The sequence below is a fragment of the Bipolaris sorokiniana genome (genome assembly GCF_000338995.1).
Source record: "Bipolaris sorokiniana ND90Pr unplaced genomic scaffold COCSAscaffold_7, whole genome shotgun sequence".
NCBI classification, from domain to species: domain Eukaryota; kingdom Fungi; phylum Ascomycota; class Dothideomycetes; order Pleosporales; family Pleosporaceae; genus Bipolaris; species Bipolaris sorokiniana.
In genome coordinates this window covers 740,735-757,219 of record NW_006911901.1, presented here as the reverse complement: position 1 = coordinate 757,219, position 16,485 = coordinate 740,735, and the positions used below count along the sequence as shown (strand labels likewise).

The window sequence follows — 16,485 nt, the reverse complement described above, 5'->3', positions numbered from 1 at the left end:
ATCAGCTCGGCGCCGGCTACGATCGATTGGCGTGGTGCGCTTGAGTATAACGAGATGCGAGTTACGATGAACAAAGCGATCAACCCAGTGATATCCGAGCTGCTTCTGAGCTAGCTGCGACGCGATATTTCGAATGATACTCCGTGTGGGTGCTAGGCCTCGCTTAGTGAGTCTATCGATATAGTCGATAAGCTCAGCTTCATGTTGTGGGTGGACTGCCTGCTGGTTTTGTGCAGCTGCTTGTCTGGAGCGAGAAATACCTCGGTGGCGGCGGCTCAGCGTTCCTGGGTCAACACCATATTTTTTTGCAATTTGAGAATACACAAGTTTTTCATTAGGCTTCAAAGCGTTAATAGCAGCAAGCGCAGCGTCAATTGATTGCATTGTGGTCACGTTATGGGTGGTTGAAGTGGATGGAATAATTGGTGTTGGAGGACGTAATCCGGCGTTGGCCCGTCCGCGGCGTTGGCCCGTCCGGCACCTCTATTCTCCTTGTTGCTCCTCTCCCCATCGAGCTCGACGTCTCCACCAGCGTTGGCTTGGCGCCGCGCACGCGCGAGACGGCGCTGGCGCCCGAAATATGTGAGTTCGAGGAGGAGAAGGCAGAGCAGGATGAAGACTATGATACAGGCGGTTATTATGCCGGCTTTTGCGCCGGAGCTGAGGTGGGGTTTGGACTGGGAGGATGGAGGGGGGGTGGAGGGGGTTGAGGTTAGTTTTTGGGAGGTCTGGTTGGGATGTTAGAGAAAGAACTTTGGGTTTCTACGGCAAAAGGGTGATGAGGATGTCTACCTTGAACTCCGTTTCAACATGGCTGTTGTATTGCTTTGTAGCTTGATTTGAGTCTCTTCTGAAAAGTAACATCGTTTTGGAGAATACAACTGATTCATCCAGCAGATTTATATTTTTTTGGCTTTGGCAAACGATAGAGGATATTTGGTGGACGTGGAGTGACACTTGATCAGGTAAAGAAGAGGAGAAAGGACAGAGCTCCCTATCTCCTGATATCCCACTCAATGCACAAATAAATCGTAAAGCCCTCTCACTGCATGAACAGCTTGCCGCAGTGCTACCTGCAGTACTACTTTACGCCACTCCATCTCCATCGTGACTAACATGGCAACCGAGAACACCGAAAATCGGGAGAGACATAACTCCAAGAATGCATAAAAGAACGCACAGAGCTCGAACAAAGATGAAGACAAAAAAGGTATACTAACTATGTAGAAGTGAGATTGGAAAAATAGAGGCAGCAAACTACGCTAAACGAGCATGAAGGCAGTTGTCGCGTATACCTTTTGCAACTGCTGCTCACCACTATCATCGTGTCTACTCTCCCCATTATCGTTGTTGGCCGAAAGCAAGGAAAAAGAATAACGCCGTGCATGCAAATGAAACGACGCCCCTTTTCGCCTCCACATAGCACACCGCACGGCGCCGCGAACACGCTGCCGTGTAACAGCCAGAACAAGGGGGGGTAGCGACGAAAAAGAAAAGAGGCACAATACGAAAACGAGTAGTGTAAACAAACAAACATCATAGCACGTGACTTAGTAGAAAATCCCGAAAAGGTATGCATGTAGTAGTGATAAAAATATTCGTAACTTTCATCATCATCATTATGTTCAGTCACCAAGTCAAAAGTATGTACAAAAATATCCTCCACCTAACTCACATCTCCATCATCTAAGCATCGCGGAGCATGCTAGCAACACCAGCCCAAGTCTCCAAAACAGTGGGACGAATCTGGTTGGCAGGGAGCGAGAATCCGTATGTACCGGTATCCCTTAGCTCATAAGTGTACGAGTAAGTAGCATTACCCTCAACATCAGTGTAATCAGTGGAAGAACCAGTGGTGGCGTAGAGAGTAGAGCAGCTGGGGCCAATGGTGTAGGCAGTTCCCGAGACAGCGCGGATGGCGGATTGAGCGCGGGACGCGAGATTGCGGTGCTGAGCGTCGTTTTCGGGGCGGGCACTGCAGTTGTAGCCGTAGGGCCAGAGGATGTATTGACCGTAGGAGCTAGAGTGAGGTGGTTAGCTTTGGTTTGGGAAGGGGAGAATGGGGATGGAAGGGGGAACATACTGCACGTCGAGGTAAAGGCTGATTCCGCGAGAGGCCTTGAGAGCATCAACTTGGGCTTTGATGGCCCTGAGCTCGGGAGCGTCTCCGGCTGCGAGACCCTTGTAGGTTTCTGAGCAAGGGCTGGTGGAGGCTCCGCCAGTTAGCTCCCACTTGTATGGCCAGTTGCCTTTGATATAATGTTAGCACGTTGACAGTAATTTTTCTATGGTGCCTTACGGTTGATATCGCGGCCAACACATGTACTGGTGCTGACAGTCTGACGGTTCTTGCGCCAGAGACGGTCCGTGGTCTGTGAGTAGACGAATCCGTCGGGGTTGACAATGGGGGTGATGTAGAAGTCAAACTTGTCGACAAGAGCCTTGATGCTTGAGTCGGAGGCGTACTTGGTCAGAAGTTGCCACGCGAAGTACCTGAAGTGAAAATTAGTTTCTTTGTCCAATAACAATCTCATGGCAGGGTGGCTTACTCAGTGGTCATGGAAGTGATCCACTCTCGCGCGTGAACGTTTCCATGGATAATGACAGCAGGCTTGGATCCCTTGCCGCCACTGCCCCAGATGTGGATACCAGTCAAGGTACGTCCTTGGACTGAATTACCAAGGGTCACAATCTCAGAATTGCTAGTGTAGCCGGCTTGCAGATCGCGGAGGAACTGAAGATGATCGGCATATGGGTGGTATGCTGTGAACCACGACTCGCTGGGAACTATATTCGGTGAGTGTGTAACCTTAAAAATACTGAGCGAATTACAAACCAGCATAGATTCCCATCTCGCCTTCTTCCTTGAGGGCAGCACCGACATCCTCATTGATCACCTTGCTCTCAGAAACCAATGCAGTCAATGCGGCGACGTTTTCGGGTGCAACAACTACATCCATCTCGGCAGACTTGCCAGGGTTGAGGATGTGGGCAGCCAAGTTCTCAATTTGACTCTTGACAGCGTCGGTGCTAGAAACGCGCAGGACCTTGAAGCCATTGTAGTCGACCTTCTTGCCAGCGGTTGGGACAGCGCTGCCCAAGGCAGTGGAGCCGAGGAGAAGAGCGGAGGTAAAGATAGTAGTCTTCATGATGAGATATGGAGACACTGACTATGTAGAAGTAAGGTGCAGCATTGTATAGGACGTGGGGAGCGCTGCTTTTTATGCTTCCCCATAGTCGTACCTGGTTACGATCCACCTTCCTGTCAAGTAGCATCACCGGTATGTCCCTGTATCTTAGTCGAAGTTGTATGGAATAGGCAGGTACCCCAGTTTCGTGGTAGTCGTCTGCACGAACGGGAGATGTGCACTCGAATAAGCCCAAGATAGGCCCTACAAGCGCGGGAGATGGTCATTCGAAGGAGGTCGGAGCAAACGCCTGCGCCATGGATGGAGGGTTAATTTATGGAATCACTTGGCGTGCTGGTAGAGAGACGTGGGCGCGAACAAGATGATTGGTCCGGAGTCGTGTGTGCTTACCGGGTTAGGCAGGTGTAGGGCTCGAAAATCTCGGAGAGCATAATGGCTAGTCTTGGCTATGCGATAGGGCAAATCAAGGCACGCGTAGCTGGAAGACGTGATCTTGTCATGATGGGTAGCTAGTCGACCCAATACAGTGTAGCAAGGACATACCTGCTTCGAAGCGATGAGCTGAAACGGGAAGGAGATCATTGGAAAACGGCCGCCCAGTAGTAGATAGACATGCGCATTATAACTAGCCTGGTTGAGGGCGACAGGTGCAGACGACCGATATGTCTGACGTTTGCTCCTCCTAAGAAGGCACACCCAGTTCCCTAAGCACGTTTGCGCAGCCGATTCTGAGCCATTCGTCGACTTGTTCCTGGCTCGTCACCCAAACACTCCCCAGCATACCCCCCGTGTTCGCACTTGCACCCTCTGTACTGCCACTCCGACGCGGAATAACAATTAGGTGGTCAGCCCACATGGCTACATTATGCGGAGGTGCATTTTCTTCTTTAGTATCGGGCGCTGACTGGCACTGAGTGAGGAGTGTGGTATAGACTGACAGAACAGCTGAGGCTGAGGTCTTTTTGAACCCCTCGTCGAAGTGATGAACGAAGTACCGAAAAGGAACTTTGTTCTCTTTTCTGCTGATAGCTGAAATGAGGTAGTCGAAAGCATGCGGCGGCCCCTTTAAGCCCTGGAGATGCTTGTGCACCCTGCTACAGCCACCCTTCTCACCGCAGTTGAAAATGGCATACATGCTCGGGAATTGACGCAACACTTGAAGCATGACAACAAAGTCATCCATATCCAAGGCCTCATGCTGACGCTTGTACGAGTCAAGTGTTAACATGAGGAGTTGTGGCCGGTCGACACAAAACAGGTTTAGCGCCAAATCATGCGTGTCGTTCAGCTGAGTGATGATAAGTCGTTCGTCAGGGCAGAACATGTCGCTGCCTGGCCCCCATTTCCGCGCCTTATTGAAGCCATGATTTGTGGCGCCGACTGTATGTGGTTTTGTTGCTAGTGCTGGGCAAATGCGGAACTCGAGCTGAGCAATCATGAGCGAAGCGCCTGGCTTGTGGTTGTATACCTGCGCACCGGATAGCCGTTATCCTCCACCGACACAATTTTGTGAGGGCCGAATACAATGGCGCCCTCACTGGCGAGTTTGTCAAACGTTTCCACGAGGCCTGCTTCCGAGTAATCTACCATGTTGCAAATGTGGAAGTGCCTGAAAAGTTGATGACTCGGAGATTGTCGGTGAGCTCTAAGATGACAGGTACGAGGCATAGTCGGCCCGTGCACGCTGCAGATTTAGTGAGTCCATGGTAAGTAATTACAACCACGGAAAGAGACACCACCACCAAAGATACGAAAAAGCGTTCAAAATATGGACTGTGTATAGCATTTTCCAGCTAGATAATCCAAAGCGAGACATATCCTGCACTAGAAGAGCCTCCCTCGGCGAGTGAGAAAGAACAAAAAGTCGCCCGAGTTGAAAAGAAAGAGATAAAAAAGCCTCTGTTAATTATAAAGGTTATGCCCCTGTCCGAGATGCGGACTCATGATTGCAGAGGCCAAAGTGTATGATGAAGGTGGACGCAGTGCCTGGGTATCGTGGTATCATCATCAAAGGGAGTGTAGCTATGCGGCCTCAGGCTTGGCAGAAGATGGCCTCTCTACGAGGACATAGTCAGCGCTGGTGGTCGATGAAGGGGTCGGTATTTGTGGAATCGCACCTGGCATGTTTGGCGTCTTTTGCGCAAGAGGGCTCTCGGGCGCCTGTGGTTGTGCCTCGTCTCTCTGGGTGGTTTGCTGGGTGCCGCTCTTGGCTGGTGGGGAGTTGCCCTTTGCTTGGTTGAGACGCTCTTCAGCAGCGCGCAGCCTTGCTTCGAGGGCCTCGAGTTCCTTGGTCTGGGTGCTGACAGCTGCCTTCCTGGGCGGGGGTCAGTGGGCTGCCAGCGATGGCGAGAGAGAGGAGGGTTTACTTTTCGTGCACTGTCCGGTCGAGGTCCTCGATGCCGCCGTCCAACTTGAACAGGCTGTCGAGCTCGGTCATGAAGTTGCGCGCTATGGTGCTGCAGGCATGATCAGAATAGGCGGGGAGCTATGCTAGCGCCGGGGGAGCTCACGATTGAGGACGTTTGTTCGGCTTCCAGCCATGGTCGGGATCGTCCATGGTGGCGGGCTGTGCAGAGTATGAAGAAGCCATGATGAGCAGTAGGCGGACGGTGTGTAGTATGCGCGGTGCGGGAGCGGTTCTGGAGAAGGTCGGGGCTGACGAGGGAACGAGGGGATGTATTTATGGGCTAGTGCAAGGGGACGGTGGTAGTAGAACAAGCAGGCAAAGGGCTCAATCGTCAGACTTGTTTCATGCAGCGCCTGGTAGAGGAGAAAGAAAGCATAATATGGCACCCCTGGAATAGAGACCGCAGGGCGATTGCAATGTAAGTAGTATGTAGGGGAAATAGGGGACGCCCATGCTCCGGACTAATTGGGGGGCGTAGATCAGTAGTGGAGCTTGGGAACGAGGGCTTGAAGATGCGCCGCCGCGTCCGAGCCCGACGAAAGAAATAAGAAACAATAAGAACCTAGAGACGGCGCCCGTGGGAAGCAATTGGCGCTAGAACCGTGTGCTCGCGCCGCAGACGCGGACAGGCGATGGCGACGGCGACGACGGTTGAGATACGGGGAGGGTGGCAGGCTGCACGTCACACGCCTGGCGGCAGGCCGGCGTGCGCCACAGTGTGGCAGTCGAAGCCCCGCGCCCGCGCAGCGCCACAGGGCGAGGCTGGAGCGGTGGTGTGGCGGTGGACGCGTGTGATTGGCGCGCCGCCAGGGCCAGCGATTGGATTGGGTGTCGGCTGGGCTGGGCTGCTCTGCTGCTGCCGTGCGAGAGGCAGCGCCGACGAAGCTCTTGCGAAGAATAATTTCCTCATCACACCAGCCGCCCAGCCCATCTGCCTCTGCCTTCGCCTCGCCGCCCGACGCGCCCATCGCCCTCCGCCGCCCCCCAGTCGCGTGCGATGCCCGTCTGCCTCCGCTAGACGCCCTCTTCCCTCGTCGCCGTGGCTCCCATCCCACCCCACACCCATCGCCCTCGCGCTGCAGACGCCTGGGGGATGACGACTAGCGTCTCTGCCTACACCAACCTCGAGTCGCTCCTGCTGTTCCAGTGCCTCCATGCCTATGGCGTCGGCCCCTCCGTCTTCGCCCGCATCTCCGACCTGCTGAAGAAGAACCCGGACATCACCACCCACAAGTACTTCCAGGCCGGCCGCCTCAGCCCCGATGCCCTGCGCAACTTCTACCTCGAGCGCCTGAAGAGAGAGCTCGAGCATGAGCAAGCCACCGACAGCGACTCCCACAACGGCGATGTCGCGAGCCCGACCAAGCGAAAGAGACAGAGCCCAAGCCTGCCCACCGTCCAGGAATCCCTCCAGCACCAACACTTGATCCCCAAGCTCGTCACCAAGCTCTATGCCTCATACCGCTACGAGATTGCCGAACAGATCAGGGCCGAGGAGGATAGATATGAGCGACTGCAACGCGAACTGAAGAGCATCGAGCGTGGAGAGTGGGACGACCAACTTAGAGACAAGGCCAACGGACAAACATCTGCCTTGCGAAGCCCTGCCTTGCCCCGGAAGTCACCTCATCTGGCACAGAAGCCTTTGCAGCCGAGCCAAAGCCCCCAGTCGGCTCAGAATGGTGCGCGACGCGGTCCTTCCATTGCGCCTTCTCCAGATTCCACCCAGCCGTCTGGTCTCGAGTCTCCGCGAGCTGCGCCTGCTCAAAATGGACAGCAATCGCCATCTCAGTCCAAGAGGCAGCCTTCTACGCCACAATCGCACCCGACGCCGCCTCCGCCAACAGCACATCAAGCCCAGCCTGCGCCGCATCACGCAGCATACAACAGCACTCAATATCCAAACATCACCCCCTTTCCTCAGGCACAGACACCTCAAAATACACAGCATCAGCCTGGTCCACACGACCATGCCGGCCACCTATCCCCAGCGGTAGGGTCGCCAGGACTGCAGTACCAGCCGTCGCCAGCCCAGAACTATGGCGGAAATGGAATACCTCAGTATGCCACTCCAGGAGCGCATCCACAATACCACCCACCGCACCAGCAGTTCCCGAACCAGCAACCTCCGGGATCTCACTCGCCAGGTCTACACCCTGGACAGCAGAGGGCGCCATACCCCCATCCTGGACACCAACCGTACCCTCCTTTACAACCCCAAATGCCACACCCACCACCCCAAGCAGGCTTCATGCTTCCACCCTTCCAGGTAGCCCCACAGGATCCATCGCGTGTCCATCACCAAGCAGCTGTGCCGCCGCACCCCCAAGCCTCGACACCTACGAACAACCGACAGCCGTCACGCACGAGTTTGCAAACGCCCGGCACTGGCAGAGCAGGCGCGCCGCCAATCCATCCTCTCGTCACTCAGGCGAGACAATCACTCACGACACCTTCTGCCGCGCACTCTCCACAAAGTTCTATGGGAACTCCCGTGTCTGCAAAGAGTTTATGGAAGCGATCTAGTTTCAATGGGACACAGTCTACTTCTTCAAGCCCACGTCCAGAGGTGGAGCCACTCGATGATGTGCCGCCCCTAGTCCGCTCGAATCAGAGTCCCGCTAAAACCAAGTCACAGCGCAAGTCCAGGGCAAAGGGCAAAGGAAAAGATCCAGACCAGGATTCCGTACCAGACGCCGAAACCCCGCAAAATTCCAAGCTAATCAACGACCACGAGGAAGAATCTTTGGCGGAGCCCGAAACTCGATCTGGGCGTTCGCGACGAAAAGCACCGGCAAGGCGAACAAGACCCGGAAGCATTGCATCTTCAAGAGCTGGTGGTTCTGTGCGAGACCGAAGCAGAAGTCAGTCAATTCTCTCTCATACCGATACGGTAGCGGCAGACAATGAGTCGCAAACTGGCAATAGGATCAAGTCGGAGCGAGGAACCTCTGTCGAGGCTATTGACGAAGAAGCTACTGCCGAAACACCGTCACATATGTCTACCCGACGTCGAGGAGCAGCCGCAATGTCGTCACTTTCAACGCGTCGAAAACGCAATGCCCGCGAAGCTTCCCTTGAGGCCGAAGACGCTTCATTTGGCACGCCTGGTCCTCCACGATCTATCATAGCACCACGTAATTTTGCACGCACGACAGCCCCTATGATGTACGACATCAATTCTCACAAGCACGCATCTACATTCAATACTGCAGTTCGCGCCAAGGACGCAGAAGGCTACTACGACATTATCAAGCGCCCGACAGATTTGTCTTCCATAAAGAAAGCCATCGCAGCAGGCTCAAAGCAGGTTGCCGCTGCTGCAGCGGCGTCGGAAAACCCAACTGCTAGTCCTGGCGGTGCAACCGGAGGTCTCGTTGAGCTTCCCTTTACAGCAGACAACGTACCTCCAAAAGCCATTGTCAACGCGGCGCAGCTTGAAAAAGAACTCATGCGCATGTTCGTCAATGCCGTTATGTTCAACCCCGGGGAAGAAGGTGTGGTTAACGATGCGAGAGACATGTTCCAGACTGTTCAGGGGCTCGTCAGCACATGGAGAGACGTCGAGAGGGATAGCGGCAAGGCGGGTAATGAGGGCACCCCTGCCGCCGAGGAAGAGGATCCGCCCACGGCCAGCAAGCGGAGGAAGCTATAGTATAATTCCCGAACATCGCAGCTGTGTATGCGAAAACGAAGTAGGGTTTCAGAGTAATGTCAGGTTCAGGCAAGAGTGTCGAACATTACATGATCAGTTTTAAACCCCTTGTGGTCTTCTTTTTGATACTGCGTTGTCCACTCCTGGTGCTACAGAGTTTAGCTGGGGACGTTGTCTCGTTTTGTCGCTTGTAAATATTTGTGCCCATGTGTGGTGCGTGTAAAACTATCGTAGCCTTTTAGCATTTGCATCAATTTTCATGTCATGAGTATAGGAGTCTGGGTACTAAAAGAAGAACAGAGAAAGCAAACGACAATAGTGTATGGGCGGAGGGGGGAAAGAAATAAGGAGCATGCCCTTACTTGCACCTTCTTTCCCTTTCTTCGTTTCCAAAGCGAGCAAACAGATATTACATTGCCTCCCCTTCTTTCATTTTCCCTATCTCGCTGTTCTATACAACAAGCACTGGCGCCAAAGTACATCATGCAAACACAAAAAGATTCCCGTTATGTAATGTATTGGGAAGAGGATACTAAAAAGAGGGATGAGCAAGAAACAGCATGGGAAAGGAGAGTAGTTAAGCAAGTAAGAAACAAGACAGCATAGCACAAAACGAAACAAAAAAAGCCCGACGTGGGGGTCGAACCCACAACCTTGAGATTTGAAACAATCGTGTCTGTGAGGACGTGATAACTAAGAGTCTCACGCTCTACCGATTGAGCTAGCCGGGCGATTGATGAGGAGTTGAAAAATTATTTTCATGATATTATCTTTTTGTTTTCAGCCATGAGAAAAACTAAGAATTCGAAAGTATGATGAATAGCGCTGTGTCTTGCGAAAATTATTTTCATTGATCTGACGGGTGTGGTGGGGCGCGCATCACGCCAAAAAAAAACACAAAGGCGGGGTAAGTAAAATGCTAGGAGAATATCTGGGGGAGGCTTTGCGCTAGAGCAAAGAGAGGTATTAATAAACATTAGTATAGGAGCTATATAGCGATCATCTTTCTTAATAAATAGTCGGATCCTGTACCATGATGAATCATGCAGCGAACCAAAGGTTCGTTCTTAGGCGAAGACCAAACTTTGTTTCTCTCTCTCTCCTTCTCGCCTCCTACCATCCATGAAATTTTACAAGTCGATAAAACTCCTTAGATTAAATCTGCCTATGCTGTCGTAACGGGTCGTTATATATAGTCTATACGTGCGCAAGAATCTAGGGTTAAAAAAAGAATAGGTCGAGGCCTGGTACGCCCAGCTAGAAATGCGAGAAAGATGGAGGAGAAAATAATCCAGTAAGTACATGCTCAGTCTCCCCATATGAGCGTGTGTAGTAAGTGTTCCCCTTAACTCCGGTAGGAAAGAAAAAACTCCATTTGCCCCCTTCTCGTTGTCTGTTCTTTTTTTACAATTCTGTGATATGGCTTCGCAAGAAGAAAAACCTTTCATTTTCTCTCTTTTGATTCGATCTTCCTTCTCTTGTACCAGACTATGAATCCATGAGATATTCATCCAGAGACGGATTTCTCCCATCTGGATTCCGCAGCATGCCCACTTGATCTCGCCGTAATTGCTCGACCTCTGCCTTTAGCGCATCCCTCTCTTTCTCAATCGCCTGGATGTAATCAATTGCGGTTGCTAAAATCGTCGCTTTGCTCGGTTTCGGTTGTCCAATTGCACTTGTTCCGTCATTTTGCCGAAGCAAAGGCACCGCTCTCCGTAATCTTTCGAGCTCCGAGTTGAGCCCCTCACGGTACTTGCGTTCGACCTGATTGTGCGGCTGGCGCCTTGAAGTCTGGCTTTTTAGAGTAGGCGATGTTGCAGCAAATTGGCTGTCGATACTACTGCGGCTCATCCTGGGGCGACCCCGCTTCCTGGTTGGTCGTTTCGGTGTCGAAGACTCCGACGCTGATGCAGGCGACGATGGTGATTCGCGCTTTAGCGTATGGGGACTTAGCGACGGGGAGACGGCTTGGTGTGGTGCGTCGCTTGATTGTGTTGAGGAATGTAATGTCGTTGCAGTTGTTATAGGAGAGAAGGAATCTTGCTCGCCGGCTTGTGGTGGTGTGGGATGTATTGAGAAATCACCCCTATATTGTTCGAATTGCCCAAATTGTGGTTGATTATAAGTTTGCGGGTAGGGCTGTTGATGGCTCGAGGATGGCGGTATAGTCGCCGGCAACTTTGAGGCTGCTGTCCTTTGGGATTTGGGTTGGGTATTCGAAGCGCCCTCGATAGATGTGGTCGGTTGACTGAAGAAGTTGTCCGAGTCGAAGAACGTGTTCAATGTGTAGTCGGGACCTGGATCGAAGACATCGCTGAGATATGGATTGTCAAAATAATTCGAGTATGGCATGTTATCTGCTGGCGGAGTGTCTCCGGTATTGGACCCTCTCGTATTTCTGGGGGTATTCATCAGCTTAATGAAGTCGAGATTGATTGATGGTGTGGTGGGTATTCGAAAATAGCGTATGTGGTAAGCAGTGACTATCCGGGATTGAAGGATTAACGAGCTATGACAGTCACAGTCGGGTCGGCATAACCAAGCGTTTATTAAGAGAAAGATACGAGAACGTAATTGTATCGACGATTCGAGAACGGCACAGCCAATGAGGTGGGTAATTGTAGCTTGTGACCTGCCTGAAATTCAGGTCGTAGGCCAATCAATTTCCGGCGTAATGGTTCAGTCAAGTGCGGACGCTTCGAGCAGCTGTAGGGTAATCCCAAAATCGCAAGGTACTTGTGGATCCATCCTTCAATTAATCATCGCAGGCATGCCCAGTAAAAGTCGGCTGCTCCATTGATGATTCGTAAAGCCTGTACAGTGCATTCGAACATCCAGATTTTGGAATAGACGCACATGTCGAATGATGAGCACCTCATCGGCATTGCCCGGTAACAAGAGCATCTCGTGCTGTGCTGGCCCAACGCTCCACTGAACCGGACAAGAGTCGTGTTCCGCGAGTCCTCCGAGACCGAGGTGCCGGAACCACTGATTCACGTCGCAAGGATGAAACATTTTCCTAGACAAATAGTTCAACAGCTGGTCATGGCGTTCGAGGCGCAGTTCTTTGAATGTGGTGCAGCAGCAGCAGCAGTAGTAGTAGCTGCTGCGGAGCCCAATTGAAGGACATCGGCAGCTCTCACGGCCGAATTGTGATTTCGCGGCGCATAGCAACAACCTTTTCAAGGTTGCTAAGCCATGGTACGTGGTTTGTTCGTCAGATGTCGCTTACCCCTGTGAGCATCTATGCGCAAACGGCTGCTACATGATAGTAAGTATAGGACGAGTCGTGCCTAGTCTTCTCTTATTAGTCACGGGAACGTCCAAACTAGCAATTGTTTGGTAAGAATTGCTCGTGCAAATGCAGAAGGAAAATTCACCAACACCCTGTGATGTCACGGTTTTGCGTCGCGTGGAAGCGGCTAGGCGCATATTGGGGACGCTCATTGTGGCGCCACATGGAGGGCTGTGGGTGTCAGCGGGTGTTTCCGTAGCTGTCAGTTGCAGGGACTGGAAATAGCCCGGGCATTGTAAGGGAAGTGGATTGGATATTTACGTCGTTAAGATTCTCCGCTATCTGTAGGTGTGGATGTTGTCAGCTTGGTTGACGGGACGGCTGGGCAGTTGGTGAAAATGGCGTGATACTGGTCCGACGCAACCCGATCGGGTAAACTTTTAGGCCCAAAGCTAGGATGACTAGGCACCAAGACTCATGGCAATCCCAATCCCTGTGAACTGTGCATCTCGTCTTGTTGCTCTCGCACTATTAATCTTTTGCTTGGCTATGTCTGCTTTAGCCGTCCTGGCAATTGTGTAGCTCGTCGCTAACAAAATGGCTATTGCATAACTGTGTCAGGAACTTGAACGCAAACAGTCAACTCCGTATTTTCCTCGGCCATGAAAAAAAGAGAGTCGGGTATTCAGTCGTGTTCAGCCATGGTTTGCGCAGTAAAAGTAATGTTGCTACCTTAGTAGGGTACGCAAAGTGGGTTGGATGTTGATGCCTACGTACGTCTTCTCGAGGCTATTGCATCGCAACCCCGCGCCAACCCTCGCCAGACCTTGGATCCCCCAGGTTCCAGGCTCTTCTCCACCATGTCGACTACACTCACATCTTTAGCACCAGCTCACATAAAAACTCGCTTTCTTATCATCTCCGATACCCACTCTGCCACTCCATCGCAGAATACCACCAACAATGGCACAGCCTTTCGTCCACCGCTCCCCAAAGCCGATGTGCTTCTCCACTGCGGCGACTTGACCATGGTTGGCCACTTGACAGAGTATGAGAAAACCTTGGACATGCTGGAGGGTATCGATGCTGGTCTGAAGCTTGTCATTGCTGGTAACCATGACATTACTCTAGACGCGGACTACTATGGCAAAAAAGGCAGATTTATGCATGGGAGACAGTATGACCAAGAAATATCGGCTAAAGCAAAGGAGTTGTGGACTGGTGAGCGAGCCAAACAGGCAGGTGTGACTTATCTCGATGAGGGAGTACATATATTCCAGTTGGAAAATGGAGCAAATCTGCGGGTAAACCGCCTATTTACCATGTCCGGACTCGCTTGCAAAAGCTGACATCATTACCAAGGTCTATGCATCTCCCTATCAGCCGGAGTTTTGCGGTTGGGCATTTCCTTACAATCGAGATGAAGATCGTTACAATCCGTCCCACCAATGCACCCCAAATACCAAACCTATCGCCGACAACCCCATTCCTGGCTTCCCCAACATCGATGTCATGATGACCCATGGACCACCTTTTGGTGTCTTGGACGTAACGCGAACCGGCGAGCTAGTCGGCTGCCAACACCTCCTACGGGCTGCTAGACGCTGTAGGCCACGTTTACATTGCTTTGGGCACATACATGAAGGGTGGGGTGCACAGAAGGTGCTGTGGAATAACGGCGAACTGGACGTGAAGCCTGAACAGTGTATCCAAAGAGCTGATACCATACATGTTGATAGTGGGAAGACCGCAAACGAGAGGGCAGCGACTGTGGATATTAGCCAGGGAAGCAGCACTGCAGTCGAGTTTGGAAAGGAGACTTTGATGGTCAATGCTAGCATCATGAATGTTCGGAATGATCCATGGAACGGACCGTGGCTTGTGGATTTGGACCTTGAGCGAGCAAGTTGAGCTCGATCATTTAGCTTTTTGCTCACGTATGTGACTTTTAGAGATATCATCAAAGATCAAGCCTTTTTTTGTCCTGGTTCTAGGCATTGATACAGAGAAAACGAGCTTTTGATAATGGTGGTTCAGATGATCTTTGCATTGGATAACCGCTACCTGTACTAGAATAGCTTGTATAAATATACTGTATACCCGCAGGCTAAGTTTAGCGCAGAATAGCTTGGGCACAAAGGAGACACTTTCAAAAGTGCTTGGTGAGCACTGTCAAGTTGTGTGTGACAATCAGTTCTTCGAATCCTATGCGTGGTCCCATTCTGGAGTTAACGCATATTTAGTTCCAAACATTCATCATAGAACTCTACTGCTTCGTAATTTTTGAGTACTTGTGAGGTGATCAGATTAATCTATACACTGCGCATATTCGACATCGATTTCCATATGTACTTCCCTAGACTGACCCTTATCCACCCCCCTTCAACAAAGATATTCAGTCCCATTTTCTCCTTCAGTCTAGGAAAGAAGAACTCCGTAGCCGACTACGTCAGCCGAAACTATCCCATTGATAGATTTAGCGCTTATATCATTCGATTCTCCCTTTTTTGTTTCTAAGAATAGAATAACCTCCTATCGCCAGTCAAACACACACTTGCTATGTTCAAGTCCGAGTTCCTCACCGCCAGGCGTTCAACAAGCATGGATTTCAGCGTTTAAACTTACGTGGTGTCTTTGAAACCAAAACATCAGTAGTCGTACCGATTCTTTACTCAGGCGGATATCACCTGGATAATAGTGCCGATTCTTTGCCCGCGGAGATACTACTTGCTACCAGCATTAGAAAAGGGGGGGACTAGGCCTTTTTCAAGGCACAACAGCATATACAGTTATACTAAAGTTATTGAGTGCATACATACCCTACCCCCTCATCCCTACAATCCTAGCCACCATTGTATACCCAACTAGCCATGTCCTTCGGTCCGTTTCCTGATTCTATACCCATAAATTTAGTCAGTGAGTATCGTCCTTAACGCAGAGCAAAGTTGTCAACAACCAATCTAACCCAATCTGTAGATCCAGATTGAATTGAAATGATAGCTGTCTCCCCCCAAAAAAAGCCAGGTTGAATTGGATTGGTAATCCAGATTGATTGTTGACGATTCTGTTAACTCACACAACGATAAACCTGCCATCACAACGAGTCCACGTCTCAACACTAACAACCACTGTATATGTTGTACCACATTATAGAAAACAATGCCAAGGCAGCTCATCACATCATTGAAGAAAATAGCTGTTGGAAAGGGCAATTTGGGGGACGTCTGAGTTCGAAGATTTGCTCCCTGTAGGAGGCGGTAACTCGGATAAGATATACTTGTATGCTAAGCTCTGTACACAACAGCTCAATCACAAAAGACGTGATAACGAAGGGGCGCTTGGTAAGTGTTATCTTGATGCACAATAGACAATTCATCAAACGATTGTATTGACGAAGTTGAATCAAGCAGTTTGGTTCGGCTGAGCAAAGTGTCATGATGAATTTGTAAGACACAGCGAGCCTACACGATTATCTGGCTTGATTTTTTTTTTGCGTGGTATCACAAAGGTGAAGGGGCTGGAATATGATACGAAAGCCTTGGTTTTTTTTTTCATGCCAGCGTTTGTACGAGACGCAGGAGTCGAAGGCATAGTTCTAGGGTTATAGATGTGGACGGGGTTGGTTCAGGGTAGGAGAAAATAACGGGGTCTGTTAGAGGAATACGAAGGGGGACAAGCAACATGCGACATGTCTCATATATTTCCGTCCTGAGGTCACAGTCTCGACGTGCGTAGCTTAGAGAAAAGAGGAGGGGAAGCCGCTTGATTCTTCAAAAAACGAGGACTGTAACTGTCTACGACGTTGGTTCCTGCGATATGACAAGTGGGAAACGAGGGATTGTGGGAGAAAAAAGGCTTTTAGACAGGACGAGATTGTTTTTTTTGGTAGAGGACAAGATAGGTTTCGGATTTGTGCTACTGGGTGACACGCATATACACATATTTGTGCATGCACAAGCGGTAGTTCTGCAACTGATCCAGTTACAGAGTATTACTTTGTCTACTGTATGGAAAAGAGTGAACATAGATTCGCAAC

At 50.9% G+C, this 16,485-nt stretch overlaps 7 protein-coding genes and 1 non-coding gene across 8 annotated transcripts; 2 read left to right on the top strand and 6 right to left on the bottom strand.

Annotated features, from left to right (window-relative positions):
- Positions 1-45: 45 nt before the first annotated feature.
- COCSADRAFT_64798 (uncharacterized protein) lies at positions 46-384 on the bottom strand (the record flags this gene model as incomplete). Its single annotated transcript, XM_007701876.1, has 1 exon — positions 46-384. A coding segment is annotated over one exon (339 nt), but the record flags the coding sequence as incomplete, so codon positions are not given.
- Positions 385-1,686: 1,302 nt separating this feature from the next.
- Positions 1,687-3,149, bottom strand: COCSADRAFT_171272 (uncharacterized protein; the record flags this gene model as incomplete). The annotated part of the gene is made up of 5 exons (XM_007701875.1): positions 1,687-2,020; positions 2,084-2,249; positions 2,300-2,493; positions 2,550-2,787; positions 2,837-3,149. The coding sequence occupies 5 exons, from the start codon at positions 3,147-3,149 to the stop codon at positions 1,687-1,689; spliced, it is 1,245 nt and encodes a 414-aa protein (XP_007700065.1).
- A 682-nt stretch (positions 3,150-3,831) lies between these two features.
- Positions 3,832-4,739, bottom strand: COCSADRAFT_89539 (uncharacterized protein; the record flags this gene model as incomplete). The annotated part of the gene is made up of 2 exons (XM_007701874.1): positions 3,832-4,575; positions 4,626-4,739. The coding sequence occupies 2 exons, from the start codon at positions 4,737-4,739 to the stop codon at positions 3,832-3,834; spliced, it is 858 nt and encodes a 285-aa protein (XP_007700064.1).
- A 255-nt stretch (positions 4,740-4,994) lies between these two features.
- Positions 4,995-5,887, bottom strand: COCSADRAFT_322446 (uncharacterized protein). Its single transcript, XM_007701873.1, has 3 exons — positions 5,660-5,887; positions 5,516-5,605; positions 4,995-5,463 (listed from the first exon to the last, which is right to left on the bottom strand). The coding sequence occupies exons 1-3, from the start codon at positions 5,737-5,739 to the stop codon at positions 5,172-5,174; spliced, it is 462 nt and encodes a 153-aa protein (XP_007700063.1). The 5' UTR covers positions 5,740-5,887; the 3' UTR covers positions 4,995-5,171.
- A 696-nt stretch (positions 5,888-6,583) lies between these two features.
- COCSADRAFT_89191 (uncharacterized protein) lies at positions 6,584-9,211 on the top strand (the record flags this gene model as incomplete). Its single annotated transcript, XM_007701872.1, has 3 exons — positions 6,584-7,176; positions 7,311-7,549; positions 7,866-9,211. Coding segments are annotated over 3 exons (2,178 nt in total), but the record flags the coding sequence as incomplete, so codon positions are not given.
- Positions 9,212-9,836: 625 nt separating this feature from the next.
- Positions 9,837-9,942, bottom strand: COCSADRAFT_t44. The gene has a single exon. It is a non-coding gene; the product is annotated as a tRNA-Lys (tRNA).
- Positions 9,943-10,699: 757 nt separating this feature from the next.
- On the bottom strand, positions 10,700-11,566 carry COCSADRAFT_90297 (uncharacterized protein; the record flags this gene model as incomplete). The annotated part of the gene is made up of 1 exon (XM_007701871.1): positions 10,700-11,566. The coding sequence occupies one exon, from the start codon at positions 11,564-11,566 to the stop codon at positions 10,700-10,702; it is 867 nt and encodes a 288-aa protein (XP_007700061.1).
- A 1,382-nt stretch (positions 11,567-12,948) lies between these two features.
- Positions 12,949-14,623, top strand: COCSADRAFT_36773 (uncharacterized protein). Its single transcript, XM_007701599.1, has 2 exons — positions 12,949-13,753; positions 13,812-14,623. The coding sequence occupies exons 1-2, from the start codon at positions 13,310-13,312 to the stop codon at positions 14,358-14,360; spliced, it is 993 nt and encodes a 330-aa protein (XP_007699789.1). The 5' UTR covers positions 12,949-13,309; the 3' UTR covers positions 14,361-14,623.
- The last annotated feature ends 1,862 nt before the right edge of the window (positions 14,624-16,485 follow it).

Excerpts from the sequence above, each read along its gene's own strand:
- COCSADRAFT_322446 (XM_007701873.1), bottom strand. The coding sequence starts at position 5,739 with ATGGCTTCTTCATACTCTGCACAGCCCGCCACCATGGACGATCCCGAC. Across the intron at positions 5,606-5,659 it reads CCGAACAAACGTCCTCAATC|CACCATAGCGCGCAACTTCA; the intron begins GTGAGCTCCCCC and ends TCATGCCTGCAG. Across the intron at positions 5,464-5,515 it reads GACCGGACAGTGCACGAAAA|GAAGGCAGCTGTCAGCACCC; the intron begins GTAAACCCTCCT and ends ACCCCCGCCCAG.
- COCSADRAFT_36773 (XM_007701599.1), top strand. The coding sequence starts at position 13,310 with ATGTCGACTACACTCACATCTTTAGCACCAGCTCACATAAAAACTCGC. Across the intron at positions 13,754-13,811 it reads AAAATGGAGCAAATCTGCGG|GTCTATGCATCTCCCTATCA; the intron begins GTAAACCGCCTA and ends ATCATTACCAAG.